Here is a 27,680-nt window from a genome sequence, read left to right on the forward strand (position 1 = left end):
CAGAAGATCAAGGGATACAGAGATGTCAAGTGTGCTGTTAAATTAGACACAGTTAAGTATCATGGCTGGTCGGAAAGTGAGCCAAGCAGAGCTGGTATAGTGAATAGGGAAATTTGGGGGGCCAGAGGTCCAACAACAGGGAGTAAATAGACTGTCCAAGAGAAATTTAAGGAAATGGGGGAGCTATAAGGTAATCGGAACCAAGTCAAGGTAGAATAGCCCTGAGTTCCAAAGCTGGGCTGTAACCCATGGGGGCTGCAGTGGGTAGAGACGGGTTCTGACCTGAAGATTCTTCACTGCGCTGCTACATGTCACCCTGCACCAAACTTGCAAGACTACTAGACCTTCCCTGCCGGTGGCATTTTCTACTGTCTAATTTATAGGGCCACTTAGAAGAAACCAGTCTCCTTTTACAGAGTTTGGGAGAAAGGAAACCAGCCTGTGTGTGCAGCATGAGCGTGAAGAGCAGTTCGGAAATGGTTGTAAATGAAGAATGATGATAATGATAGCAGCTACCGTTTAATGAATGCTTCTCAGGGGCGGCCATGTGCTGAGTCCATGGTCGCTGATTAGGTCATTGTGTATCTTATGACAAATCTTCCGGGTGGGGGCTATTTTTATCACCGTGTAGTAGATGAGGAAGCAGTTGGGTGTTAGAGCTGGGTCTTAAGCCCTAGTCTGGCTGAATCCAAAGCCTGCTTAGCCATGAGCTTGAACTGTTTTTATCCAGGGCCCTGCTGCTCTTCACATTCTTAACACTGTAGAAGTGGAAGATTCGTTTACCTAATTGGAATCAAATCATAGTAAATCTCAGTCCTAGAGAATGTACCCCAGCTTTGCTTTGCTTTCCTTTTCTTTCTTTCTTTCTTTCTTTTTTTTTTTTTTTTAGAACCAGAGAGAAAGAAATCACAGGGCCGGGACTATACCTTGGGCTTCCCGAATCACCCAGTTCAGGTCTCTGTTTTTCTGATCGCCATGCCCCAGAGAATGGACTCTAGGTCTTCTTGTCTTATCAGATCACAGTTGCCAGCAAGTGTCTGCGTAACCTAGTCAGCACCTTCCTTCTGAGGAGAACATGGGGACTCTCCACAAGTAGCCATGTACGTAGGAGTTCTCCTGGACACACGTGGTTTCTGGTGCTCACTGCAGTGACCAGAGAGTTGGAGGGTTCCAGGCCTTACAGAAAAAAAGAGAGCAGAACAGTCTGGGTAACTGGAGTAACCTTCTCTGGGTTGGAGGGTTGATTTGACTTAGCAAGTTCTCATACAAACCACAGTTTTTAGCCCTAATCTAAACAGACAGAAACTGTGACTGAAAATGTGTAAATGTTAAAATGTTATTATTCAAAAGCCCTTGAGATCCCTGTGGATCGTCATCATCAGCATTAAAATGCAGTACGGAGGACCCCTTGCTTTAGCAGCTCACAGGGTAAAAGGAAAATGAACACCCAGAGTGAATAAAGATTGAAAGTTGAAGGGCTGGGAATTAGCATGCGGGTGCGTGCTGCTCAGTCGAGCAGCTGGCCTTGATCTACGGGGAGAGTAAGGAAACAGCTGTCTCTGTGTCCTAGCCCCTTGTTTCTCTCCTACAAGGGCAGGTTGTGGGGAGTGCTGACGGCAGTGTGGGAGGAGGATTGGAAGCTGTATGGTTCTAAGAGGGCAGTGCAGTGATTCCCAGTCAGAGGGAAAGAAAGCCTCAGGCCTGACAATTCTTTTCTGTGAGTCCGAGAGTCCATGAGTGCCCAGGCACAAGGTTCGTGGTTCTGCTTTTTAAGTGTGTTTCCACTAAACACTAAGCCTGTCAAGGCTTTACTTCTTCAGCGGCCAACTCAGAAGCTACCTCTTCTGAGACTGCTGGTTCCAAGTAATCACACTTTACTTCCTGCTCACGGTGCATCTGATTTATACTTTTCTTTTTTTTTTTTTTTAAGATTTTATTTATTTATTTGAGAGAGAGACAGTGAGAGAGAGCATGAGCGAGGAGAAGGTCAGAGAGAGAAGCAGACTCCCCGTGGAGCTGGGAGCCCGATGCGGGACTTGATCCCGGGACTCCGGGATCATGACCTGAGCCGAAGGCAGTCGTCCAACCAACTGAGCCACCCAGGCGCCCCTGATTTATACTTTTCTTAAGGCATCTATTAATTTTGGCCTTGAATCCTAGTAATTTCTGTGTATGCTAGTTTCTTCCGATAGCTGGTAAGCCCATTGAGAGGTCAGTGTCTTCAAATCTTGGGTGCCCCTTGAAGGCAGACATTTTGTACCTGCTTATTGGTGGAATGGGTATTCATAGCCACAGTTCTGGGGCCCATCTCTCACTCCAGCCTTCTCACTGTATTACCTTCTGTCCCTGCCTTCTGCTGTCAAGAGTTGTAAGGATAACAAAGGCAATGGATACTCGTACGTGTCATGGATGCTGTCTTTGGTGATCTTTCCAACAAACCTGTGAGCAGCCCACCAACTAGCAGACTAGTTGGTGGGCTCATCTGTGAGTGAAGCACTTTATAGTGGATCCTGTGTGGAGAATAGTAATTGTTAACATCTCTTGAGAGTTGACATGTGCCAGGTGTGGTGTCTAATTGCTTGACACATATAATTTAATTCTCACAACAATCCTATGAAGTCGGCACTCTCAGGATCCAGAATTATGGACAAGAGTTCTGGGCGCAGACAAGTTAAGAATTTGCTCAAGAGCTGGCTTGTGACCAGTACATTATATTGTTACCACCTCGTCCCCGAGAGGCCTAATACTATTCTGACTTTACAAGGGACCACTGAGTAGTTCTTTTCCTACTTGTTGATTTGCCAGGATATCTAGCTTAGTCTTGGATATGGTTTTTTTATGGGGAAGAAAACACTAGTTATTAAGATCCTGAGGATCTTCGATCTTGACAAGCTTTTCAAGCACCAAGGTGTCTTTCCTAGGGAATTGCCTGGGTAAGTCATGTAATCATAAGAATTCCTTTCCATGATTTCTTTTATTCTATAAAGTATTGGTAGATTGTGTTTTCCCTCATGGGATTATGGCCCTCAGAAATTTTTCCTCTTCACATATTTCCTCCTTCCATAAGTTTTCCATTCTTTCTTTCTGCCCACTTCCTTCCCCAGGCATCTGTCTGGTATTGAGCTCTTGGCATGTGTCTCTCTTTCTTCATTGATGGCTAGCATGAATGGGTGGCTGTTAGACAGGGCCTTCATTGTCAGCTCCCACAGCAGCAGTCAGAACATTCTCTGTGGCCTGGGTTCCGAGGTCCACCCAGGCAGCGTGAGCCAGGCTAACTCCCAGTTCTGGATTCCAGTGTTTCTCTTTTGTTGTTGGATTCCCCTCCCTCCCCAAAATATTGTGAAATAAGGAGCCAGATGCTGACAAGAAGAAATAGAAGCCCACATTCCTGTTACCAAAGTCGTCTTTTTGTATTCAGATGCAGTCAGAGGAATGGCACCTTGGGCAGGAATCTGTAGGAAACTGCCATGTGGGTATGGTCTGAGAGGTAGCAATTTTGACTCTCCCCATCTGGCTGTCTTAGGTAGTGCCATTGGTCTGAACCACCAGTAAACGGTCACGTGTCATCCTCTCCAGCCCTACTTTGCAATGCTACGGGTCAGCTCTGTTCGGGTGCCCAGTTGTCATACGTGGAATTCAGAGTCCTAAAGTCATGGCTTGCTGGGGCTAAGTTAGGCTGGATGGAACTCTTACATACGCATTTCTTCTTCCCTAGAGCAGTGATTCCAATTGTTCAGTGCTTGTTTAGTGCTCTAGACCTGACCTTTGGGGTATAGAGTTTGTGAGTTAGGGGTATGAAAATCCCAAAGCAGTCAAGTGTAGAGGAAGGAGATGCCAGAGTTCATACTTCTGGCCTTCTGTGGATAAGTAATCAGAGCCATAAAGTGCAGCTAATTGGCTACCCCTTGCAAAAAGCTGAGCAGACTGTGGAGACTGAACCATTTGTCTTGAGAAAGTGGGGTGAATGGAACCATGTCCCTGCTCAGAACTTAGGCTGATGGGCTCAATATGAGAACTGGTTGTTGGGATCCTTCCTGCAAGGCTGTCTTGGAAGAGCATTGTGGGACTTCGGCATGGTGGCTGGGGCAGTGAAGACTGTGTTTTCGTGCATTGTGTTTATCAAAGTGTACCCCTCCTCACCCGAGGACCCTATTCAGTCATGGAATTGAGCTTCCAGGAGCCTTGAGCTGCAGGCATGCTGGTGAGGGAGAGTGGGTGTACGCAGGTGGTAGCAAGAGAAGCACCCAGGCAGGGATCTGCAGCAACCCACTAGAGGGAGAAGTTTGCCATCACAGTGTGGTGGAGACTTGGATTCTCATCACCATTGTAACATAAAAGGGATTTTAAAGACTTCGCAGTCCATCCTACTTATTTTAGATACTCAAGCCCCATAGGGTGAGATCAGTGACAAGGCCACACAGCTGAAGAGCAGCACAGCCAGGACTAGAGCCAGGTGTTCCAAAAAGCCTAGGTTAACGTCTTCTCCCCCACCACCTTAGACAAGGTAGATTTCTCATCTGTAAAAATAATTGAACTTGATCCTTTGGGTTCTAAGACTTGGGAGCTTTCGGCAGACTAGGGAACCATTTGTTATCTATACCGTTGATTCTACTTATAGAGATAACGACATTGAATATTAGCTTAGGAATGTGAGCTAGTCCTGGGCGCAGGGTGGTTAAGCTCTCCTGCCGATGTTTGTGAAAATCTCTAATGGGTCTGAGGTCGCGAAGGGCGAGCTCCTTGGGTGTCCCAGTGTGATACTGATGTTGGATTCTGATTTAGTCAATTATTTATGCCACTCCAGGGCAGAGGTGTTTGATATCTTGGGTGAGTATACAGTAGTGGTTAGCCTCATGAGCTGGTAGTGTCAGATTTCTGGGCTGTTGAGGAGGTCTTGAGAGAACTGCAAATGTCTCCTGGCATTGACAGATTAGACCATTTTGTTTTCAGTGGATCAACTGAGGTTAAACTTAAACAAATAGGAGCAGCTGGGAGGCTTTGGAAGGAGTGAGATGTGCACATTCTCCACCAAAAAAAAAAAAAGAGAAAGAAAGAAAAGAAAAAAAAAGTCTGTGTTCCCTGAGGAAGGAAGGATGAGGCGTGGAACCCTGCACAACCCCCCTGTGAGGAAGGAAGCGGTTATTTCTCTGCTGTTTTGTTTTGCACGTTTAGTTAAAGAATTCCAGAAGTTGCAGGTTGTGGATCATGACCTCCATTTTTTTCCCCTCTGTTGCTGTTTGCCAGAGGAAGGGGGGGTGGTGGGTGGCTCTAAATAACACTTTGGCCTTTATGGAAATGTATCAGATGTTCCAGGAGTGAGTCTCGCCTGCTCGCTGGCTCGCTTTCTCTCTCTCCCTCTCTCTCTCTCTCTCTTTCTCACTTTTACTCGGTGTTTGCTGTCTCCTTACTCGTGTCCTTTCTGTAGGATATAGTTAGCACTTCTCGCCTTATATAGCAAGGTCTGGTCGTTAACATTAACAGAAACCTAACAACAGGGAAGGCTGCCAGATAGCATTAATCAGGCCAGTGTTTGGAATTTCATAAATGCTCTGACTTTGGGTACAAATTGAACATTAAGAACAATACGAAATTGTTTTCTTCCTTCCTCTCTCTTCTCTCCCTCTGCCTTCTCTCCAGCCTGTCCAGCTTGCTTCTCTCTCTTTCTCTGTTGTTGAGTTCCTCAGCCCTACCGTCCGCTCGCTGCATTGGAACTTTGTTGATTTTTGCCACGTTTAATTTTTTATTTCTCTGTCTCTCCGTCCACTCCAAGACCACAGGCGGAGCAGCAGCAGCCGGAGCCAGGACTCTGCAGAGGGGCAGGACGGGCAGGTCCCAGAGCAGTTCTCAGGTCTCCTCCACGGCTCCTCCCCGGTGTGTGAGGTGGGGCAGGACCCTTTCCAGCTGCTCTCTGCCCCTGGCCAGAGCCATCCAGAAGGGTCCCCCACACAGGGCGCCTGTCACGAGGCCAGCATGCAGCTGGAGGAGATGGGTGTGCACGCTCCTGGAGCCTCCCCGCCCAGAGTCCTGGACCAGAGTAAGAGAGCAGGTTACTCGGCTGGCCTGCCCACCACCAACAGCCAATCGCACCCCGAAACTTTGACTCACACGGCATCTCAACACCCTGGTGGTGCTGAGGAAGAAAGAGACCGGAGTGGGGCTAGGAGCCGAGCCCCTCCCACCAGCAAACCCAAAGCTGAACTCAAACTCAGCCGCAGCTTGTCCAAGTCTGACTCTGATCTCCTGACCTGCTCACCCACGGAGGACACTACAATGGGGAGCCGAAGCGAGTCCTTGTCCAACTGCAGCATCGGGAAGAAGAGGCTGGAGAAGTCGCCCTCCTTTGCCTCAGAGTGGGATGAGGTAAGGCCACGTGATGTCAGAGGGAGCTGGGCTGGCCACAGCCCACCACGGCTCCTCTGTGCGCCGACTCCTGGGACCAGGACTTGTGGGCCAGGCTTACCCTGGTTCCTTCTCACTGTGACCAGAGTGTTTCTGACAGCCATGACGAGGCAAGCCCCAAGTTGCCAGGCAGGGGATCTCATTGCCCAGATGGCAGAGGAGAAGTCCCTTCATGGTTAAACTGGAGGGTGGTGGCCCCAAGCAGAGCTGTTCTGAGGGAGAGGCAGTTCCTAGAAATGACATGCTGCTTGGAAATATTTGGATCCCCTTAGCCACTATCCAGGGAGTCATGCTTACCCTGGAGATTCTTACAAAGAGCCAGAAAACTTGGCGTCTTCAGGAGGAAGAGGGAAGACCCAGGGTCAGCTAGGAGAGGGTCAGCGGGTGGTCTTTGGGAGAAGCTGCTGAAAGGGGATCAGAGGGGGTTTTTCTGTTCTCCGCTCCTCCGTGGCTGTTCCTGCTGCATTCCCCTGGAAGACCAAACGCCTCTCCCAGCAGAAGCATTCCTCCTGGCCCACATTCCCGGGCTGGTGAGGCAGAGGGCTAGGTGGTTGGAAAAACAGAGAGATTAAAGAAGAGAGAACATTGGGAGTCTGAGGCCCAGGTTAACTTGCATAACCATTGTTCTAGAATAGTTAAAAATATGTACCCGAATATTTTTCAGTGACCTGTGACATGTCTTGCTGGGCACAAGAATGTGTTTCTCAAAGATTGGTAAACACCCAGAGAATGTTAAAGTGCTACCCTTGCAGACTTCTTGTGGAGAGAGAGCTGCCTTTGAAGGGAACTGGGTCTGTCTCCCAGGAACATTTTCAAGAGATGAATTTAGCTCACGAAGAGGAGGGGAACAGTGCAGCTGACATGCCTGTTTGAGTGATCTGTAGACTAAATGCCATACCCAAGTCTACTCAGGTTGCAGCTGCAAAGTTATAGAAACCAAAGTGAATCCCATTCCAGGCGTGGGAGTGGGAACGGGGTGGGGGCAATTCCTACAGCGCTCTTATCTCCAGATAAGATGAGCTTAAGAATTCTTGTGTAGTCAGACCGAAGAATTCTGTGCAGTAGAAAGTTTTCACTTTTTACTGGTTTAGAAACCAAGATGGAGTGGGTGAGCCTGGATTAGATGCTAGACCACTTAAAGGAAAATCAGTTTGAGTGACAGAGCTCCTGGCCCGTGGGAGACTACCCACTAGGGTCTGTGTGTTTGTAGGAACGTGTGCTTTGCCTTTGCTTTTCAAAACACACAACATATGGGGCACCTGGTGGCTCAGTGGGTTAAGCCTCTGCCTTCGGGTCAAGCCATGATCTCAGGGTTCTGGGATTGAGCCCTGATCTCAGGGTCCTGGGATGGAGCCCTGCATCCGGCTCTCTGCTCAGCGGGGAGCGTGCTTCCCCCTCTCTCTGCCTGCCTCTCTGCCTACTCATGATCTTTCTCTCTCTGTCAAATAAATAAATAAAATCTTTAAAAAAAAAAACAACCACAACACAGAGTTTTACTCATTTACAGTCAAGGATAGGATGAGGCAGTTCACAAGTAAGAGAAGTGCTGTGGGCTCTGAAATGGGAGGAGGGGCGGATGGAGGAAAAACATCAGTGGGGGTGGGGAGGGTGGAGATGGAGGGTGGGAGGGGACTTCAGGAGAGATCCCAGAGACTTGGAATGGAAGAACCAAATGTTTTGGGGAAAACCAGATTTAAGCTAGGGGATGAAGAAGGGGCACTTGTGAAGAGAATAGTGTGAGGGAAGTTGTGGAACTGGAGAAGCTTAGGTCATTTGATTTCTGTAGGTAGAATTCGTATAGGGGAGCGTAAGGAGTAACTGTGCGGGGAGGGGGGTGCCGCCTGGCTGGCTCAGTCAGTGGAGTGTGTCACTCTTGATCTCAGGGTTTTAAGTTTGAGCCCCACGTTGGGTATAAAGATTGCTTAAGATACAAAATCTTCAAAAGAGATAGGGTAGAGAGATTGGGATCACATAGTGTACTGAACACGAGGCTGAGAAGTGAGTGTTTGGTTTGATAGCAAGGCAGTATCTCAGAATCCTTCAAATGGACTGGCAGACAGCTTTACTGGTCTAATGAATTACCTCTTCTTTTTGGTTCCATCTCCCCAGCGTACCTTGCACCCAAGAGGTCGATAGTGCCAGGTGATTGGCCACAGGATTTCCATGCTCTGTTAACACACATCACGGCCAGCCCGTCCATCCCATGGCCTCCTCCATTTCCTCCTGGAGGAGAAACACAAAGTCACTGAAGCACAGCCCAGCATCATTGAAGTGGGCTGTTCGGGCTAACGCACTAGTTGTCTCTTGGCCCCTTAGCTACAGGAGGTTCATATGCTCCTGTTTTGTTGCAGGTAGAGCTTGCGGGTGGCTACCGTGAACCCCAGGGCTGCTTGAGGTCTGGGTTTCCTGGGCCAGTCTGTGATGTGACTGAAAGACTGGAAGCACTGTTACACTTTAGATTCGAAAACCTAAGGGAACTGAGCCCTTATTGGAAGGAATTCAGAAGATCAAGATTTGCTGGTTTGGAGATGATTCACAGGACCCTTCATGCATGATCCTTCATCATCATTTTTGAGTCATATTATACATGGTTTTTGTGGTTACCTCTGTCGAAAGAGAAACTTCAGAAGTGTTTCCCCCAGTGGTTGGCCCTAGACCCAGGCCTTTGGCAGACTTTGCCAGAACGGTCATTAGTTAATGGCTGCTCCCCACCCCACCTCTGACAGGTGCCTGAAGGTTGCTGTGCCATATCTTGCGCTTGATTTCTTTTCTTTGTCATCACTTGATCCCCGGGAGGTTGGGGAAAGCTGCTCTGAAGGAGCTTGGGTCCAGCTCGGCTCCTCACTGTGGGGCCTGGGCAGCTGTGATCTCGGTGCAGATGGATATGCGGGCCAGTCTGCCAGGCCGCTCCTAGAAGGCAGTGCAGGCTAACACGCAGGGCTCAGGCTCCAGAGTCAGCAGACCCAGTTCCAACCCCGGCTCCACCATCCACTCCTCCTTGTCACAGGAGTTGCCTTGGGAAGCCTCGGCATTGTTAGTGGTACTTGTGAAACAGGCAGTCAGGTCTGTGTTTCAGAGGCATGGTTTTTTTGTTTTTGTTTTTGTTTTTTGTTTTTTTACTGGTTAGACATATGTTTAAGTGCCTAGCCCAGTCCCTACTATGCATAAGTATTGAATAAATGGTAACTCTTCCCATTATTATTGTGCCTGGAGCTTTGGAGAATGGGAACTGAGGCACAGAGTGTCTTCAGAACTTAAGAAAGGCAGAACTTTGGGGGGCTTGTCTGGTGCTGGCAAGGTGATAGGGAAGCCTGGTGAGGTCCTGCATGACCCTGGCCCACCCCAGGGACAGAAGAGCCTACCCAGCTGGGAAGGGAGGGCAGTAGCCCCACCCCACCCCCGCTTTGCTCTTTGAGAAATTCATGAAGCTTCCTGCTAACTCTGGGAGAGGAGAGAAGTTGGAGCGAAATCTGCGGCTCTCTCTACTGTTTATTTTTCAAATGTATTCTTCTATATCATGGCCAACGGTGGCTAGTTGATGGGCTGCTTGTCAGGGCTGTTGTTCTGTAGCTGGGGGACGTGCACAGCTGGCAGACTGGGAGTCGCTTTTTCCAAGTACAGACTGCTCCTTACAGGTGCTTCATGCCGCCCTTGGTGATTCCCCAGAACGAGAGGACTTCGGAAAGTTGGCCTGATTAAGAACCTCTGAGATGGCATCCATTATGACACTAGGATATCTCCCTAGTTTCCATTAGATTTTTCGTAGCAAAAAAAAAAAAAATAGAATTTACTTTGAAAAGTGCTCCGTCTAAGAGGAGATCAAAATCCAAGCTTCAGTAGATGCTTTCTCTGTTCACCAGTCAAAAATCAAAGCACTCCTTGTTATCTTGGTGATGCCTAATAGAATAGGGGCATAACAGAAGGTAAACTGGACAGCTGTCCATCAGTACAACTTTAAAAATATATAGATTAGGAATGGGAAAATCACCTACATCTCTCTACAGGTTAGCCTCTGTTAACATTTGACATGTATCCAAATTTGGGGTCTGAGTGTATTTACCGATTTATAATTTCTGTTTTACCAGTTATGGCAACATCCATAAGACCTGGATTCAGACCTAAGTTGTGGAAGCACAGTGTGGTGTTGTGTGGCTGTGTCAGAGGGCTGGTTTATTCGTTGGTGTTGAAGCTGTCTTCCAGGTCCCTGACGGACACCTTGCAGGGTATCTTCCATCTGCCCTCAGGCATGTTCCCTCTCCTTCTCTACCGGCCTGTGCGCCCCAGAAGGCTCATCTGTGTGGCCTGCATTTTGAGGCCAAAGGATTCCTGGGTTGGCTGTGTCCCCTCCTGAAAGACCCGCTCTCCTGGGAGGGACCTTTCCCTAAAGCTGCTGTCTCTGGGTTCTGATCACCAGTCCCTTCCCTGGATGCTTCCAGCCTGGGGCTCCTGGCTGTGAGTCCCTCTCCTTACTTGTTGATCTCTCTGTACCCTGTCCAAATGTGTGTAAATAATCCCCTTACTAAGCTCCTTCGGTTGCCCGGTGTGCCTGTGCCGTCTTTTTCCCGAGGGGACCCTGAGCCATACGGACATTTTGTAGTACTATTTCTATCCAGCGCAGGCCAGCCTAGATGGCTGTGTGCTGGAGCAATAAACACAGCTCGTGCATGTAAATTGTAAATTAATCTTCATTTGCAGACAAGCCAGAGGTGTGGATATCCAGGGTGCTAAGAAGCAGGAGAAATTGATCATCTAACTTGAAGCCTCTCCGATGTAGGAAGCCTTTTCTCTTTTCTAGAGCTGGCGGTACATCAGTGTCTCAGCTGTGTGCCCCAGAACCACCATCTCCTAGATGCATTTCCATCCCATCTCTGCACTGTGGGGCGCACCCACAAGGGCACGCAGTAGCAATTAATGTCCGAATTAAATACCTCCTAAGAAGAACAAAAATAACCTTCTGGTCAGATTGTGGCTTGAATGTATGGCGTCCTTGGGGTCATATAGGTCTCTCCCATAGCTGCCTTTGAATGAGATTGAAATTTATGAAAGACAAAAACCGCAGAAGGCTGCTTGTCTACTTAGCATAAACATTTGAGTAATTTAAAACTTGGCTGAAGGCTTAAGTGATAAATTTGTGTTTTGTAATCAGTTTTCATAAATATTAAACAAGTGGGAAATGGATAAAGAGTAGGGATGCGTGCTTTGTGTGCATTATGTATGAGCTGAGAATAATTTCTGGCCAGGGTTTTGGGGCATGGTCCGGTTCCATCTGAAATAAATGGTAGCTGAGAGGGGACCCTTGGCTCTGGGATCCCTCAGTGAGCAGTGAAGTGGCAGCAGCACGGAGGGCGCCCTTCCAGGCCCAAGCGCCTGTCCCAGGCACCCCACCCTTCCGGGTGTGCTGTCCAGTTGGAGGCATGATGTCATTAAGGGAAGAGCTGATTGGTTCAACTCCACAGAGGCTTGGGTTGCTTTTAACCCTTGTGGGTTGGGTGTGCTAGAAGAATGGCCTCTGCTGTAAAATAAGGAGAGTGGAGCTTGAGTTTGCGCTGACTGTGGCTAAACTTTCCCCACCACAGTCTGCAGTTTGTCTTGTTCTTTATCATAGAAATAAGCATACTGTGTAATCTTTATGGCTGAGCATGGCCAGCCCACTCTAGACAAGAATGTGAGGGGCTCCTGGGTGGCTCAGTGGGTTAAAGCCTCTGCCTTCAGCTCAGGTCATGTTCCCAGGGTCCTGGGCTCGAGCCCCACATTGAACTCTGTGTTCAGCAGGGAACCTGCTTCCTCCTCTCTCTCTCTCTCTCTCTGCCTGCCTCTCTGCCTACTTGTGATCTGTCAAATAAATAAATAATAATCTTAAAAAAAAAAAGCATGTGATATACTCCTACCCCTGGGGACAAATCAGAGCATGGACCGTCTATTTTGTTGTTGCCCCTGTATACACAGGAGTCAGAACTTTTGTCCTAGAACCTCGAAGTTTTCCTTGGTTTTAAGTGGCCTGTTAAGATTGAGAGCTTTTTTTTTTTATTATTCCAGTATTTTAAAAAGAATCTCCATTTATAGGCAGTCCAGAAGAAACCGTTTTGCCTTCCTGTCTGGTAAATCCAAGGGATTTTGGTTAGCCCTGATTTAAAAAGATGCATATGGTCATTTCCATGGCCTTGACGCTAACAGAACCCCATACACAGCATTATGAATAAGCCAGTGTTAGTCCTGGCTCTGTAGTTACTGAGGAGAGGCCTGGTGTTCTTGACCCCTGCCACACCCCACCAGACGGTCCTTGGTGACATCATGCCTCCCAATGGACAGCGTGCCAGCAAGGGCGGGGTGGCTGGCACCTGGCCAGGAAGGGCGCCCTCCCTGCCGCTCCCTCTTTACTTTGCATGGGGTTCTGGGGACCTGGCTATTATTGTCCCTGTCCACATCTCTCTGCTTCCCTCTCCTCTCTAGCTTTCTTCCTGGCTGCTTTCCTACCTCTTTACTCCTCCTGCTTTTCTTTTCATTTCCTTTTTTCCCCTTTGCTCGTTCTTCCCTGTTCCTCTGTGCTCTTTCCTGGCTTTTTACTTCCTTGGTACTTTCAGTTACTTTTCTTTTCCTCCTTTTCTTCCTGGTGGCATCAAGGAGAGGTTTTTCTAATAGCCTTTCCTCAGCCTTCTCTGCCTGAAGGGTTTTTCTTGTCTTTTGTCTTTTAAACCTCTCACCCGTGTTCACTTGTTGCTACATTCTCCAGAGCCTTTTACTGCTTGTGGTCTTAGCTCTGCTTCCTCACCCCCATGCCATCCATTCACACTGTCTGCCCCCTGTCCTTTCAGAAACGGCCTGGTTCCACTTAGCCCCATCAGCACAGCACCATCAAGGACCAGGTAGGGATTTTGTGGTATTTGTGAGATTGCCAGAAGACGAGAACTCCCTTCTTGACTCATTTTTGTTTCCTTACATTTTGTTGTTTTCAAACGCCAGACCAAAAACTTGGGTGCCAGTGGATCTCAGTGAATATATGAGGAGAATTTGATCTTTAATGACAGTGCATATAGATGCCAAGAATCACAGGAACATTTTCTGGGACATTCTTTTTATGTACTTTGCTTCTGGTTTTTTATCTGTCTTCCTTCTTTTCTTCTAGTAATGGCTTCAGTTAGATACAGACGGAGTGATTTTATGTAATTTAGGCGATAGTAGTTAGTCATATTATTCTAAGCAGTTGTGTTTGAGAATCAAGTAGAGGTATTTTCACAGAATTGACAATAATATAAAATCGAAGCATATTTTTATTAGAATTTTTCATTCATTCAACTAACTTGTTGAATACCTGCTAAGTTTGAGGTATTCTGTTATTCCAGTAACTGGGGATGAGCAGTGAATGAAACAGACAAAATCCTGTGCCTTGTGTAACTGACGTTCTAGAAAGCTAGAGGGGAAAGAGAAGACAATAAGTAAAATCAGTGTATGCTGGTTGGTGATAACAGTGCTAATGAGAAAAAGCTGAGAGGAAGGATAGAGCCTGATGGGGATGGGGGATGGGGGTTGGGGCTGCCAGGGTGGGGCCCTCCGGGGAAGGAGGGGGCGGGGCGTGGCCTGAGCTGAGCCAGCAAGCTGCTTTCTGTTAGTGATTAATTTCTCCTGTCAGACAAATTTGAAATTCCATTCTACACTTACATTGTCTTACAAATACATCTTAGTACTTGACTTTTACTAACTTCCTCTTTTTAGCCTCTATTTGCCACTGGCTTCTTTTCTTATCTTGGTCACACACACACACACACACACACACACCCCGCTTTTTTTCTAGTAATTTGTGTTGGGTGAGTTTTTATACATATATGCGTACATGCATGTGTATATATGTGCATATTTATGTACGCGCATACATATATTTTTAAAGCTACGGAAATAGAATGAAATATGAATTTGCAAGAATTTCTCAGACTTGGGGGCGCCTGGCTGGCTGCTTGGGAAGAGCATACAGCTCTTGATCTGGAGTTGTTGAGTTCAGGCCCCACATGGGGTATAGAGATTACTTAAATAAATAAAACTTAAAAAAAAAAAATTTCTCAAACTTGTTCACTGTCCTTGTTGTCATCCTGGGCAAGGATCATTGAGTGGGTTGTGGTAGAAAGATTGGATTCTAGGTCATTGTTTTAGGAAATACATTTCCAGGGACACATCCCATTTTCAAAGTGGAAATAAAATCTAAAAACCAGGATTATAAAGCAAGGGGAAGGAACTCCAAAATTATTTAGACCAGAAAATGGCCAGGAATCTAGAGATCAGAGATCCTATGAGAGAAGGACAGATGATTAGGTATTCAAGGAGTCAGGGCTGGAGAGTCTGAGTAGCCGCACCATCGTTGTTTTGAACTCAAGAGATGGTGCTGGTGCCTTGAAAGGCATCTTAAGGGCTGACGGCCTGATGACTCTGAAATGCTTCCTTGTACTAGTCAAGCCCACAGATTCCAAACAGGTCATTGCTGCTGATTAGAGAGGGAGGTGCAGGGGGCCTCAGATATTGTCTGACCCAGGGTGGAATTTGCAGAGGTCAGTGGACAGGGAGCTTCTCAGATCTCAGGTTTGGAGGTGGTCTTTATGTGTATATGTGCACACATGTGTGTACATGTAGGCTCTGTGTTATTTCACATGGTGAATTGTGTCCTGTTGGGGGCGGGGAGGTGTCGCAGTCAGCCATGAGCAGGGACCGTGGCTGCCTGGTTAGCGAATGCGTGGTGCATGCGGGCTTGGGTCTGGTTGGGGTCAAGATGGCAGGCATTGTGATGCCTCTGGTCTATCCGTGTTCCTGCCCAGATGACCTGCCGCTGACTGCTCTAGCCCTCATCATCTCTGGCTCACACGGAGCCCCTTGAAGTGTAGTAAAACTCCTAGCTGGCTTCCCTGTCTTCTCACAAGACAACTATGTCTCTGTTTGTTTTTTTTTTCCTCCATGAAATGAATAGGCCCCAGAGAAGTTTAATTTGTTTAGAGATTTGGTGTGCGGTCAGAGTGGCAGCTAAGTCATTATCAGGCCAGAGAGTGAGGGATGGGCTTTTTTTATTACATAAGACTGGAGGAAAGCAACGAATCTGGACCTCCCCTGCAACACAGAGCGCTTTTCTGGCCCCCAGTGTTTTCACCAGCACCCTGAGATGTGCTCTGTGCTCTCCCCTCTGTGTTTTCGTGGATGGCTGCCCTCCCTGCTGAGGGTTCCTTTACTTTTCTTTTCTTTTTCCTGCTTTTTTCCCATGGATGTTCCCTTTTGAATGCCTCCAGGTCAGTAGCCTGTGGGTGAGAAGGATATTTGTGGCCTGAAGATCATGGGCAGAGCCGAGATGCTAAGTAGTCTGTCTCAGGATCCCACTCTGTCTTGCTCACATGCTCTAATGACCCGGTCTCCGGTGCCACAGGGCCCACCTGTCCATAACTCAAGGCAGTGTGTTTATTTGTCTGGACAGGTGGAAAACTGCCTAAGCTCGCTAGGGGCCTACAAATGACAATTTGTCTGGCAGTCTGTTCTTGCCTGTCCTGATTTAAACAGCCAGGAAGCCATCATAAACTCAGTTGAAATGGTGTGGTTTGTGTCTGTGTTCCGGTTCCTTTCCGCTTTGGAGCTAGTTATTTTCAGCAGGGCCAGCGCCAAAAGCCCCGTGAGAGGGGTGCCTTGTATCGGTTATGCAATGGGCAGGCAGTGCTGGAGTTCGCTGACACCCGGAAGATGGATGACCCTGGAGAAGTTTATCTCCGGGCCTGGCTGTGCCCCCTTTGCTGACCCAGAGGATAGGAGGGACCACCATGGAACCTGGGGATACGGTGGCAGAGTACTTAAAGGATAGAAATAGCCAAAACCCAAGGAGTTGACATGTGCTCTGAGAGGGAATAGTTGACTTAAACAGCCTTCCCATCTAACTGCATATAGATGTTTAGGCAAAGCCAATGCTTGAAACGGAATTTTTGTACACTGGGGATTTTTTTAAGTTATAATACTCAGTATTATATGGCTGAAATTTATAAAAGGTACCAAAGAACATATAGTTTTTTCAGACACCCAGCTCCTCTCCTGAGTTTTTTAGTATCTTTCTTAGAAGTATTTGTGCATTTGTAAGCATTTTAGCCATGTCAGGTATTTTTCTTTTCAAGACAAGTGATGCCATATTCTGCATACTGCTCTGATCCTTTTTTCATTTGATTATCTATTTTTTAAATCATTCTAATTAAGTACATAAAGTGTTTACTTTTTTTTATATTTCATATGATTCTACAGTATGGATATACTAATCATTTATTTTAAAAGTTTTCTCTAGATAGATATTTTGGATGTTACTCAGTTTCTACTAATTGCAAGTAGGACTGCAATGTGTATCCTTATACAAAGTCTTTTTTTTTTTTTAAGATTTTATTTATTTATTTGAAAGAGAGACAGTGAGAGAGAGCATGAGCGAGGAGAAGGTCAGAGAGAGAAGCAGACTCCCCGTGGAGCTGGGAGCCCGATGCGGGACTTGATCCCGGGACTCCGGGATAATGACCTGAGCCGAAGGCAGTCGTCCAACCAACGGAGCCACCCAGGCGTCCCTATACAAAGTCATTTTTAATATAAATTTCTTGAGGATCAGCAGCTGTGTTAAAGGGTTTATGCATGTTAAATTTACTCTCACAGTCACAACTCAAAGGAGAGCCTATTTCTTGACACCTCACCAAACTGGGGGTGGTCAGCTTTTTAATCTCTTTTTGGTTAACAGATTGGTAATGTTATCCTGGTATAGTTTTAAAGTGGGTGTCTTTTTTTATTATGAGTGAGGTCGGCATCTTTTCATATTTTTAAAAACTTTTTCTTTTCTGAGTTCTGCTTGTTCCTTTGCTTTCTCTTTTCTCCTTTTCTTTCTGTTTTGATCGCTGTTGTTGATTTGATCTGTTTCTTTGAATTTATAGAAGCTCTTTATGTTTGAAGAAAATAGCCCTTAATCTATAATATGTATTGTCTTTTGGCAGGGTTTTTAAAAATTATTAATGAGGTATTATTGACATACAACAGTATGGATTTTTTAACTTACAGAAATTTATTTAGTTTTTTTAAAGATTTTATTTACTTATTTGAGAGAGAGAAAGAGAGGGAGGGAGAGTACAGAGGGAGAAGCAGCCTCCCCACTAGCAGAGAGTCTGATGCTGGCCTCGATCCCAGGACCCTGTGACCACGACCTGAGCCCAAGGCGGATGCTTAACCAGCTCACCCACCCAGGTGCCCCAATATACAGAAATTTAAAATTTTGTATAGTTGAATCAATCTTTTCTTTAATGACTTCTAGATTTTGTGTCCTAGTTTAAAAAAACCTTCCCTACTCAGTTTATAAAACACACACACACACAAACACACACTCTTTCTTATTTTCTCCTAGTACTTTCAGGGTTTTATTTTTCAGGTTTAAATCTTTGTTTCTTCTGGAATTTATTTTTATCTAAGGAGTGATAAGCATCCTGTTGACTTTTTTCCAGCTTTATTGAGGTGCAGTAAAATTATAAGATATTTAAAGTATATAAGGTAGTGATTTGATTTACATATATGTTGTGAAAGGGTTCCCCTCATTGAGTTAATTAACACATCTATCACCTCACATACTTCGCTCCTCCTCCTCCTTCTCCTGTTTTGTGAGAACATTTGAGTTCTACTCTATCAGCAAATTCCAATTACACAATACAGGGTTATCAACTATAGTCATTGTGTTACCTATTAGATCCTCACATTTAGTACAGACTGAAAGTTTGTACCCTTTTACCAGCCTCTCCTTATTTCCCCTCCCTGCAGCCCTGGTTCTGTAAGTTGGAGGGTTTTTTGGTATTGTTTTGAGTTGTTTTTTACGAGTCCACATATAGGTGATAACATACAGTTCTTATCTTTCTCTGTTTGGCTTATTTCACCCAGCAGAATGTCCTCCAGGTTTTAGGTTTTGGGTTTTTTTTGTTTTGTTTTTTAAGATTTTATTTATTTATTCGACAGACAGAGATTACAAGTAGGCAGAGAGGCAGGCAGAGAGAGAGGAGGAAGCAGGCTCCCCGCTGAGCAGAGAGCCCGATGTGGGGCTCCATCCCAGGACCCTGAGACCATGACCTGAGCCGAAGGCAGAGGCTTTAACCCACTGAGCCACCCAGGCGCCCCTTTGGTTTTGTTTTTAATATGCTCCAGGTTTATCCATGTTGTAGCAAATGACAGGATTCCCTTCTTTTTGAAGGCTGAATAATATTCTTACACACACACACACACATATATATACATACTATATTATATTTACGTAATTATATATAAATTATATGTATAGAAGTTATACATACATAAGTGTACATTATTATATTTCCTTACTTTATCCATCAACAGACACTTAAGATTGTTCCCATACTTTGACCGTCGTGAATAATGCTGCTATGAACATAGATATGCAAATATCTCTTTGAAATACTGATTATTTCCTTTGGACATATAGCCAGAAGTGAAGTTGCTGGGTCATATGGTAGTTATGTGTTTAATTTCTTGAGGAACCTCCATACTGTTCTCCATAGTGGCTGCATAGTTTGCATTCCCACCAGCAGTGTGCAGGGCTCCCTTTCCTCCACATCCTTGCCAACACTTTTTATCTCTTGTCTTCTGATCATAGCCATTCTACCCTGTGTGGGGCGATCACTCACTGAGGTTTGGATTTGCATTTCCTTCATGTTGAGTGAAGTGGAGCCTCTTTTCGTGTACCTGTTAGCTGTTTGTATGTCTTCCTTGGAAAAATGCCTCTTTGTGTCTTTTGCCCATTTTACTTTTATTTTATTTTATTTTATTTTGAGTTACTTACTTTAGAGAGAGAGAGAGAGAGTAAGTGAGAAGAGGAAGGGGCAGAGGGAGAGAGTGTCAAGCACAGGCCACACTGAGTGCAGAGCCCAGTGCAGGGCTCAACCCCACGTCCCTAAGATCACAACCCAAGCTGAAATCAAGAGTTGGATGCTTGGCTGATTGAGTCAGCCTAGGCACCCCTCTTTTGCCCTTGCCCGTTTTAAATTGAATTGGTGTTTTTTGTTTGTTTGTTTTTGGTTGGGTTTTTCTTAGTTGTTTGTTTTTTTGTTTGTTTGTTTGTTTGTTTGTTTTTTTGCTCTTGAGTTTAGGAGTGCCTTATATATTTGGATATCAGCCCCTTATCAGATATGTGGTTTGCAAATATCTTTTCTCATTCCATAAGTTGACTTTTTATTTTCTTGATGGTTTCCTTCCCTGTGCAGAAGCATTTTAGTTTGATATAGGGCCATTTGCTTATTTTTGCTTTTGGTGTCAAATTAAAAAATTGTCAAGACCAAACAAACATCCTGCTGATTTTTAGCAACTATTTGATCAAGTCCACTACTTGATTCAGTTTTCCAGGTCAGGAAATTAAATTTCTAAGAATTTAAGGGAGTTGCCTGAGGTGTTAGAGTTGATGAATGAGGGAGGCCAGTTGAAGCTACGGCTTCTAAGTCTTGAAAAAATTGAATTTAAAAAAGAAGTGAGCCAAAAACCTCCAACATACAGAACCAGGGCCTGCAGGGAGGGGAAAATAGGGAGAGTAATTAATAAAAGGCGTTAATTTACAGTTACTGTTCAATTCCTCTTGTTTCTACCCAACTTAACACAGCACTTTCTTACTTTTCCTCCCCAACTCCACATGAAAATGTTGTCATGCGTGTAAAGGAAAGTGACTTGGGAGAGGGAACTCTTGAGAGAAAACATGAGTTTTTCATTTCACTGTTAAAGCTCAAAGCATTTCTTCCCCTTCCTGCTGTCCCAGATGGAGGACTCTTAGGTTTGGGATCTTTTCTGCTTTTGCTTTTATTTTGTCTGGGACTTGCAGAGTGATGTGGTGATTTCAAGTAAATTCTCCAGTTAAGACATTGGAGGAAATCTGAATTACTGTGCCATCCACCTGCCTTAAAGATAGTCACTTTCATGTCCTCTAAAAACACACTTCTGGCTCTTCCTTGGAAACTCCCAAGTGACCGCCTCCGTGGTCCACCATTACTTGTGTGAAATTTCAGGAAATCCTTTCTCATTTCTTTTTTTTTTTTTCCTAAAGATTTTATTTATTTGATGCAGAGAGAGAGAGAGCGATCACAACTAGGCAGAGCAGGAGGCAGAGAAAAAGGGGGAAGCAGGCTCCCTGCTGAGCAGAGAGCCCAATGTGGGGCTCGATCCCAGGACCCTGAGATCATGACCTGAGCCGGAGGCAGAGGCTTAATCCACTGAGCCACCTAGGCACCCCTCCTTTCTCATTTCTAACTAAGATCTGTGCCTTCCACCCGATCGGTTCTGGTTCTTCCTTGAGGGTCAGGCACACTGTCCTGCTTCCAGGTTGTTCGGACATTTGAAGCTGCAGTTATGTCCTCCTGCTCTCAGACCTTGTTTCCTTACCAGGCACCCCAGTTCCTTCTCCTTTTCCTCAGATGACTTGTTCTCAAACTGCATCTGTCCCGACCGGTTGATGCATGCAGGTCAGCAAGTCCTCTGGAAGTTGTGTGACATCATTACAGATGACATTATATAGCACGATGAGATTTTACTTGTCACATGGCGCCTGATAATGCCTCATCAGGGAATGTGATTGCCTCCTACTCTCCTGAAAAATTAAGGGTATAGATGTGTCAGTGAGCCCAAATCAAGAACTGTACACATGACCCCTCCAGAGCCCCTCCACCCTCGTCAGGAGGCCGTCTGCAAAGCTGCTCTGCGAAGTAACGGAGAGTTGCATTCTGCCTCGGGAAGCTTCTGCCTGTGCTTTCTGCCTGGGAGACACAGCTGAGCCTCTCCCCTCTTGTGCTTTTTGGCAGAACCAATGTAGGTCTTCCCTGCACCCCAATATGGAACAATGCTTGTGACTACTCTCCACCTACCAGCAGAATAGCCCGCTCTGGGTCCCTGAGCCTTTCTTGGGCATTGTTTGGCTGCTGCAGAACTCACCATACCCTTAATTTGCAGAGAAAGATGCTTTTGTACCGGCTTTTCATTTAAAATCAATGGGAGAGATGGAAACTAGGAAAGCTTGTGTTGTCTACATGACTCCTAGCCAGGCCCTGTAAAGAGTGTCTCAAACCCTCACTTGTCCTTGACCCTGAACTCTTCCTCCTCTTCCCTCCTGTGTCAGTCCCAGGTTTCTTCCCACAGTCTCACCCTTCCATTCCTACCCACCTTCCTGGTACCCCCTCAGCAGCCACCGCCTCTGCATTCTCTGGCTTGCCTTTGGGCTTTCCTCTAGTCCTTCTTACCTGGGGCTGCTCTTCACGATCTTAAATATTTTGTATTCCCTCTTCTAACTAAAAACCACCTTTGGTCCCTTATTGCTACGTTCCACATTCTTGGGCCTAGAGTTCATGATTCTCCAGAGAGAATAATCCCAGGGTCTAGCTTCTATACCTGGCTTTCTCTTTCATCTTCTACTCTGTTTTTTCTGGCTCCAGGCAATTCCTTTACCCATGATTTTCCTCTACACTTTGGTTTACACCTTTTTTTTCCCCTATTGGAATGGCTTTCTCGACTTCTTTTTGTTGAAATTCCACCCTTCCTTAACAGTTTGCTCATTCATTCATTCAACACATTATCGAGAGCCTGTTGTACACCAGACATGGGTCTAGGTGCTGGGTGTATAGAACTGAAAGAGCAAAAAACCCTCAGCTTTTCAGGGACTTACAGTCTAAGGGGAGAGGCAGATATTAAACAAACACAAACAAAAATATTTCACAAACAAAAATAAGTGCCCTCGAGGAAGAACATAGTGCTATGAGGGGCGGGAGGTGAGGTAGGCCCCATTTAGATTAAAGGACTTAGTGGCGGGGACCAGAGAGCTCAGTTCCCAGAGCAGAAGAGGTCCAGTCCCCACTATAAACCCGCCTGGGAGCACCTTGAAATTACAGAGGCTTCTGTCTGGCTACTGACTCCTCAGGCACCAGTTGGCACTATGGGCATTGCTGATCTTGGTTTTTTGTGCATGGCCTGTCTCCCTCACAAGATCAGAGACATTTCAGGGTTCGTAATCACGGTTCATTTTTGCAAGCCCTTAGGTTCCCCTTCCCAGACTGGGCACTTAGAAGTGTGAGCCAATGACTAAGGACCTCAGATGTTGGAGGTCCTGAGTCCTTAAAATGTCATGTTCACTCCAAAGCGCTCCAAAGGTTTGGATTGCTAAATTGCTAAACACCTTGTCACGCTTGGGTGTAGATCTCTTTCTTTTTCTTCTCAAGGGAAATGTCCTTCACCGTCTCATCCTTAAATTCTGAATTATCATTTGCATAGTAATAAATAATAGCTCTTTTGTACCACCACTGAGGGACTCTAGAAAATACGTAGTATAATTTGCTTCGCAGGTGCGAGCATAGAAATTTATGGGTTTTAGGAGAGGTTTGTTGCTAATGTTCTGGGATTTCTCAATTTGATGGATTAGCCCCTCCCCTAGAATTTTTTTTTTAAGTTGGAAACGTTTTACTAAAACATTCTGATTTTGAAAGGGAAGGTTGACTTTGACATTTAAATGCCAATATAAGTTTTACTAACTCCATTTACTGCCTGCTCTCTCATACATAAAATAGTTAACATTTATAAAGAATGTTGAGAACAGAAGCCCCCTTGGAAATGTCACAGTGGCTGTTACAACCCTTTCTGCTTTCAAGTAGCATATATTTAAGTCAAGAACAAAAATAGGTTTGGCCTGTTCTTGGCCCTTAATCTTTTAAATTAGATTGAGAAGAAAAAAAGAACCAAACCAGCTATAGGATATTTAAGTTAAAATACCAGCTCCTGCCCAGGTAGCTCCATCTGTCCCCGTAGGTCTCCAGAAGGGCTTGCTGCGGTAGAGTGAAGGCATAACTAACCAAATCCTTAGCTAAGGCCATGTGTTTAAAGCCATTTACAGGCTTTATAGACACTTACTCCATGGAGCATAACAGTTAGCATCTCTGACATATATGCATGCTGGTGGAATTGATTTGGCTAAGGAGAAAATTTCCCAAAGCCCATTTTTTAAAAATCAGAAATACTGCTGCTGATCTTGAAATAAGGTCCTTGATGAGTCTTCCCCGTTGGGGTATTAACCCAGAGAGCTGGCCGTGCTCCAGTTCAGATAATGCTATTTCTCTGTGCTAAATTCCTCCTGAAGGTTCAATTAGATTTGGCCTTTATTCATCCTGGGCACCGACTGGAAAACTGCCAGAGCTTAGCGATGGATGCATTTGTTTCACTGCTGACAAAGGTTTCAATGTAAAATGTCCCAGGCCCTTGAGGGTGGAAACAGAGACTGATCTCGCTGAAGAATAAGTCTCTTGGCCCTCATGCTGAGATGGGTTAGCATCTCTCTCTGCTCTGGAAGGGCTTCCTTTGCCGGCATGGGCCCTGAGCAGACTGGATTTTGCTGCCTATTCAGACCCCTTTCCTGGGAGAGAGGGCTACTAATTTAGGCCTTCTATTTGAAGACATCAGTGGTGTTAACACCGCAGTTCCTTTGGTCAGTCATTACACAAAGCAACATTTACTGGGTTTTGACACGGCTTGTGGAAAACACCACCTGCATTTGGGGAGCATTGTGTACCCCTACCAAATTTGGGGCTATGCCCTTTACTGAATTTAGTTTAGACTGGTTCCTGCTGGATTAATTAAAGTATATTTCCAAGCCTTTGGAGGCTTGGCATGACTTGGGTCATTGCATCATTTGCTAAATATTATATTCTATGGTAATTGTGTTTATATTTCCTCGGGGTCAAGCAGAAGGAGGAAATATAGCATCATAAGTCGGAGGAGAGCTCAGTTAGAGGCAGTCAAATCTACAAAGGTGAGGGATTCACATTCAAAGATGGAAGCCCGAGCTGAGAATGGACTGAACACCTGTAAACTCACAGAAGTACGACAGAGGCCATTCCCAGCCCTGTTCCCAAATCCTAGCACAACGAAGGAAAACACATATGTGGAAACTTAAAGGGTGAGTTAGAACAAATAAAGGAAACTGCTCACTTTCCCCTGGTGGTAGTAAGCCTGTGGGACTCATTACCCGGTGAGTAAGTGGAACACGTTGACCTAGGAACTGTCTCGCTGTGAGTGAGTGGTGAAAAGGCACTGGCTGGCCTCCTCGGAACGCCGTTCCCAGCCACAATGCCAGGGGCTGTCCAGGCTGGCTGAGAGAGTGCAGTCTATCAGCAGGTCGTTCCGGGATGCCAACTATGTGTCAGGCATTGTGCTAGTGTTGGGTACAGGGGGCACAGATGAGGACACCACTCTTTCTCTTAGGGAGCTTTCTTGAAGGACATCGGGGGTGGCTCCTGAATTCTGTTGTAAGGAGGGTTTGGGGGGCAGCGGCTGATTGGAAGTAAGGGCTTGTCTTAATGATATGCCTCACTGTTTTTACTGGAGTTTTATGTTTTAGATCAACAAAAATCATTTCTAAATGTTTCTGTTTATACCTTGTGTGAGACTAAGAAAATGTTAGTTGTTTATATATAAAAGAGTCTTTTCTTTGGGTTGGCTTGGCAAGGGACTGCTGAGATTACAGGTGGGTAAATGTGCCCCAGCCCCTGGTGTCCCTCTTTGAGGTGGCATTGCTGGACTCCATTTCTGCCCATTTAATCTTTTTTTTTTCTTTTTAAGATTTTATTTCTTTATTTGACAGAGAGAAAAAGAGAACACAAGCAGGGGGAGCAATAGGCCGAGGGAGAGAGAGGAGCAGGCTCCCTGTGGGACTCGATCCCAGGACCCTGGGATCATGACCTGAGCCAGAGGCAGAGGCTTTAACCCACTGAGCCACCCAGGTGCCCCACCACCTGTTTAATCTTAATGCCATGTGGACACAGGGGTCTTGAGGTGGTTGTTTGTTTTACTGAGTTCCTTTCTACCTCAAGCCTGGCTGCATACTGACCAGAGGTTGCCAGTCTTGGTCTGTCAGAGGTCCAACAGCCTCACCTGTCTTCCCAGTCCCACAGTTGATTTGTTGGTGATTTTGAACAAATGATGGTCCTCACTGGTGAGTTTCTCCTTCCCTAAAATAAAATAAAACAAGAATGTTTTGGCAGGTTCCCCGTGGAATCAGGAAGGTCAGTGGTTTGCCTAGGATCCATCAGGAGATGTGTTCAGAAGCCCAGCCTCTCAGAAATAGAGTGGTGTCATCAGCGGCTGCCCTTCACAGGTGGCTGCCCCCCCTCTCCCCGATGGCTTCCTGCTTTGCATTCAGAGCAGGAAAGCTGTTAGCACAAGGCTCATTTAAAACCTCAGTTGAGGAGGTTATCATAGCATCGTTAATTCTAGTGAGTGGCTCCCATTTTCCCCTCAGCAGTCGGAGTGATTAAATGTCATACTGTATCAGGGGAGTACCAGTTAAGAACATGGTTTTAATGCTGGGTGCTTGCACATTCTTTGGTTGGTTTTGGGCACCATACTGACCTACCTTGGCGGCCCCTTTAATTGGGGCATTCATTGAATTGAATCGGGCTGACCATCCTGAAGGCTCTCGGGGCCAGGACTGCTGTCAGGGCCTCACCTGCCCTGTCACAGTCGGCCCACTGGAGCCGCTAAGCTGTTGCCCACATTTCTCGTCACACTGCCCAGCCAGCCAGGCAGAATAGTTTTACTTTGAGTTTGAGCCAGCATGCTGCTCTGCATGCTTCATTATAAAATGTCTGAGCTGGACTGTTGCCCAAACATGAGTTCTCTCCTCACAGGTTAGTAAACTGAGGCTCACTGAGGACATGACCATCCCAGAGTCTCACGGGACTTTTGACAGTGCCCAGACCTCTGTTGCCCAGCAACATCTTTGGGATGGAGTGGGCACTGTTGCTTGTTGACATAAATGAGCAAACCCAGATCTCCTGGGATGTGTTTGAGTAACAGTTCATTTTACCTTTTTTGGTTTAGACTGTCAGCCTACCAAATCTCCTTTGGGTTCAGTGACTGATCCAGAGTGTTACAAGATTCCACCTGTTTTCTTGAAACAGACGATCACCCTTTCTGTTGCAAATGCTGGCTGGAAAGTTTAGCCTCCTTGTTGCTCTTTCCCTCAGTAGAGCACTTGAACGCAGTGGTCTTCCAGGTGTGACTACAGACCACCAGCGCTAACCGCACGTAGGGACAGGACAGAAATGGGGATTTTCGGCTACTGAATTTGACCCTCTGGGTCAAAAGCGCAATGGGCTCTCCAGGTTATCCCCTTGCTGCTGGAGTTTGACAGCCACTGCTTTTAGAGCCGTCTTGGCAGGGTTTACTCCAGCGTGGGGTTGTATAACATTAGTAATCAAATAAAATTTAATGCAAGTTTTATCTGACACATTTAATATTTCCATGGTAGTTATTGTGCTAGCGGTAATTAGGCAAATGAAAAGCAGTTCTTATAAATGGTTATTAGGAGTATTACCCAGGCAAATCAAGTTTTTATAGTTTTTTTAATCCCTTTGTTGGCTCTCTAGTATCTGCCAGTGGCCATGCCATTGGCAGTTTCCCTCATTACAGATATACATGCTTCAGACACCCACGGAGATGACGCTCATTCACATTCAGCTCTAATTTTCCAATTGTTGCGGTTCCCTGTGCCCATCTATCTTAGGTTGAGTTCCCCCCAAACATGGGATTTAGTTAGATGCAGATTGTCTATTTGGGAGGTGATCTCTGAAAGTACTGGTGAGGGAATGGGGTCGTGAGAAAGAAAGGAAAGCAATAAAGGGTTTGTGATCAATGGGGTTACCTCTCTGGGCCCCGGGGCTCAGCCCCACTGGGAAACTCTGACAGAGGGCCTCAAGTATCCTAATGAGGGTAGAGGGGGCTGGGCTGTTCACCACCCATCAGTGGTCCCAGGCTTATTCTGGATGCACCCCTGCCCCCGCCCTGAGGTGTTGATAGAGCACCACCACTATGCCTGTTGGTACTTGCCAGGGCGGACCTGCTTCTGGGATCCTGGTTCTGGAGGGGAAGTGGCAGGCGAGTACTCAGTGTCAGGAGGAAGGGAGAGGGTGCCATGAGAATACTCTGGATCTTCAAGTCTGAGCCAGCAAGAGAGCAGGGTGCAGCAAATGAAAAAAATCTGGTGCTGTAAGTGGCTGACATTGGGTCTCTTTGGTGAAGAAGAAAAGGAAAATAACAGGATTCTGGGCTCTGGTAGGAGTAGAAGGCAAAAGAGAAACTTAAATTTCTTGTCGGCGAAGCCTGGCATGCCCTTTCCCCCAACCCCAAATGACACTGTTGACCTGCCCACACTGGGGTTCTAGTCTCTAGAGGCTGCTAAGAACAGTCGGAAGCCAGCCACGCTGAGAAGAAAGGGGGCTGTGTGCCAGGCC

The 27,680-nt window shown here is 46.0% G+C and overlaps 1 protein-coding gene across 11 annotated transcripts in view; it reads left to right on the forward strand.

Annotated features, from left to right (window-relative positions):
- The window catches only part of ANKS1A (ankyrin repeat and sterile alpha motif domain containing 1A), a 179,362-nt gene that overhangs the window by 102,142 nt on the left and 49,540 nt on the right, over window positions 1–27,680 (forward strand). For all 11 annotated transcript variants that reach the window (XM_047732923.1, XM_047732925.1, XM_047732929.1 and 8 more), the window contains one exon: window positions 5,771–6,360. In XM_047732923.1, coding sequence (XP_047588879.1) covers window positions 5,771–6,360 — 590 coding nt within the window. The remainder of the gene's footprint in view (window positions 1–5,770; window positions 6,361–27,680) is intronic.

Source organism: Lutra lutra, chromosome 6 (genome assembly GCF_902655055.1).
Source record: "Lutra lutra chromosome 6, mLutLut1.2, whole genome shotgun sequence".
Lineage (NCBI taxonomy): Eukaryota > Metazoa > Chordata > Mammalia > Carnivora > Mustelidae > Lutra > Lutra lutra.